At 29.4% G+C, this 1,407-nt stretch overlaps 1 protein-coding gene across 1 annotated transcript; it reads right to left on the reverse strand.

Annotated features, from left to right (window-relative positions):
• Positions 1 to 373: 373 nt before the first annotated feature.
• Positions 374 to 1,210, reverse strand: LOC108622846 (abaecin). Its single transcript, XM_018020950.2, has 2 exons — positions 735 to 1,210; positions 374 to 556 (listed from the first exon to the last, which is right to left on the reverse strand). The coding sequence occupies exons 1-2, from the start codon at positions 894 to 896 to the stop codon at positions 545 to 547; spliced, it is 174 nt and encodes a 57-aa protein (XP_017876439.1). The 5' UTR covers positions 897 to 1,210; the 3' UTR covers positions 374 to 544.
• Positions 1,211 to 1,407: the final 197 nt, after the last annotated feature.

The raw sequence follows: 1,407 nt of genomic DNA on the forward strand, positions 1-1,407 counted from the left end.
TTCAAATATTTAATATTTACAAGGATTCAATGAAACATGTAATAATTACGATACGAATGTTCAATGTTGCGCAAAATATAAATGTTGATACTTTTCAATAACTGTATCATTATGCGAAAATCCATTTTCGTTCTGAAATACTCTTTGTTGAATTCTAATCAACTTATCTGCAACTTATATAGATTTATACTCTTAGGGAAGGACTTGATATAGATAAGATTCACGCACACATAAGCACTTTTTCTATACGTGAACCTATTGCACCGATTTGCGTTTAGTTCTTAAAAATTTGAGTACTCGAGTACGGTGGCGCTTATGTCATAGTACAATAATGATTTAGAGGTTATAATAAAAAAATATAAAGAAAAGAATCTTGAGTGAAGAATGAAGTAAAATTAGATTTACTTATTTCGATATACATATACATAATTATAAAGTTGAGACAATACTGTATTTATCCTTCATATTACCATGAAAAATTGCGTCACCACAATTCACATATTGAACCTCTTAATGAAGGTAGGATTTGTTCTTGGTTTGACTATTAAAACATTCGCTGTAACAAGAAATACGTACAGGTATTGTTAAATGATATTAATAAATATTAAAATATTAATGCAGAAAATGAAACAGAGACACATTCCTAAAATAATGTAAGAACCATAAATTTTCTATTTGTGGACTTAATAAGCCACAAGTTTAAACAAGTCTTTATATGTATAAAAACTATTCACCCTTGGCGGTGGATATGGCCATCTCAGTCTTGGATTAAATGGCCCCTGACCGGGGAATGTTGGAAATTGAGAACCACCTATTGGTCTACGTACAGGTGGTACGTACGCAAATACTGAGCACATTGTGGCAAATAATGCAAAAACAAAGACTACTATCCTCATCTTGTTATTGTTCTCTGTAACTGAAAAATTCGAACAATTAATATATAGTAAATGGAGTATGAAGTATATAATAATGTGACGACAGTCTTGATTTTAAAAGCAAAGATTTTGTCCATACGTTCCTAAGATAAGTTTTTGTACAGTCCTCAAAGCGAAGAGCCAAAGTGCTCATGCAATAAAACAGAACTAAATGACCAGTTTATGTATATAGTGAAGAGAAAAACTGAACACACGCTATTTAAAATTGAATAACTTTTACTTTAATATCCTTTTAATATTTAACTTTATTAAAATCAGACTAAATGACCAGAATGTTTTTTACTAGTCGTGTGGATGATTTATAGTTATGTAGTTTACTAAATTATGTGTACCAAGTTATGTGTGATTGTGAAAAATTAAAATTGATAGAAATAGTAAAGAGAAATGTGAATGTTACGTTTTTCAACTTTTTTACTCGTGCTTGCAATGAAAATTTAAACAACATATTTTGACTACTTTTATTAATTAGAAA

The sequence above is a fragment of the Ceratina calcarata genome, unplaced genomic scaffold (genome assembly GCF_001652005.2).
Source record: "Ceratina calcarata isolate Rehan_Ccalc_2016 unplaced genomic scaffold, ASM165200v1 scaffold248.2, whole genome shotgun sequence".
NCBI classification, from domain to species: domain Eukaryota; kingdom Metazoa; phylum Arthropoda; class Insecta; order Hymenoptera; family Apidae; genus Ceratina; species Ceratina calcarata.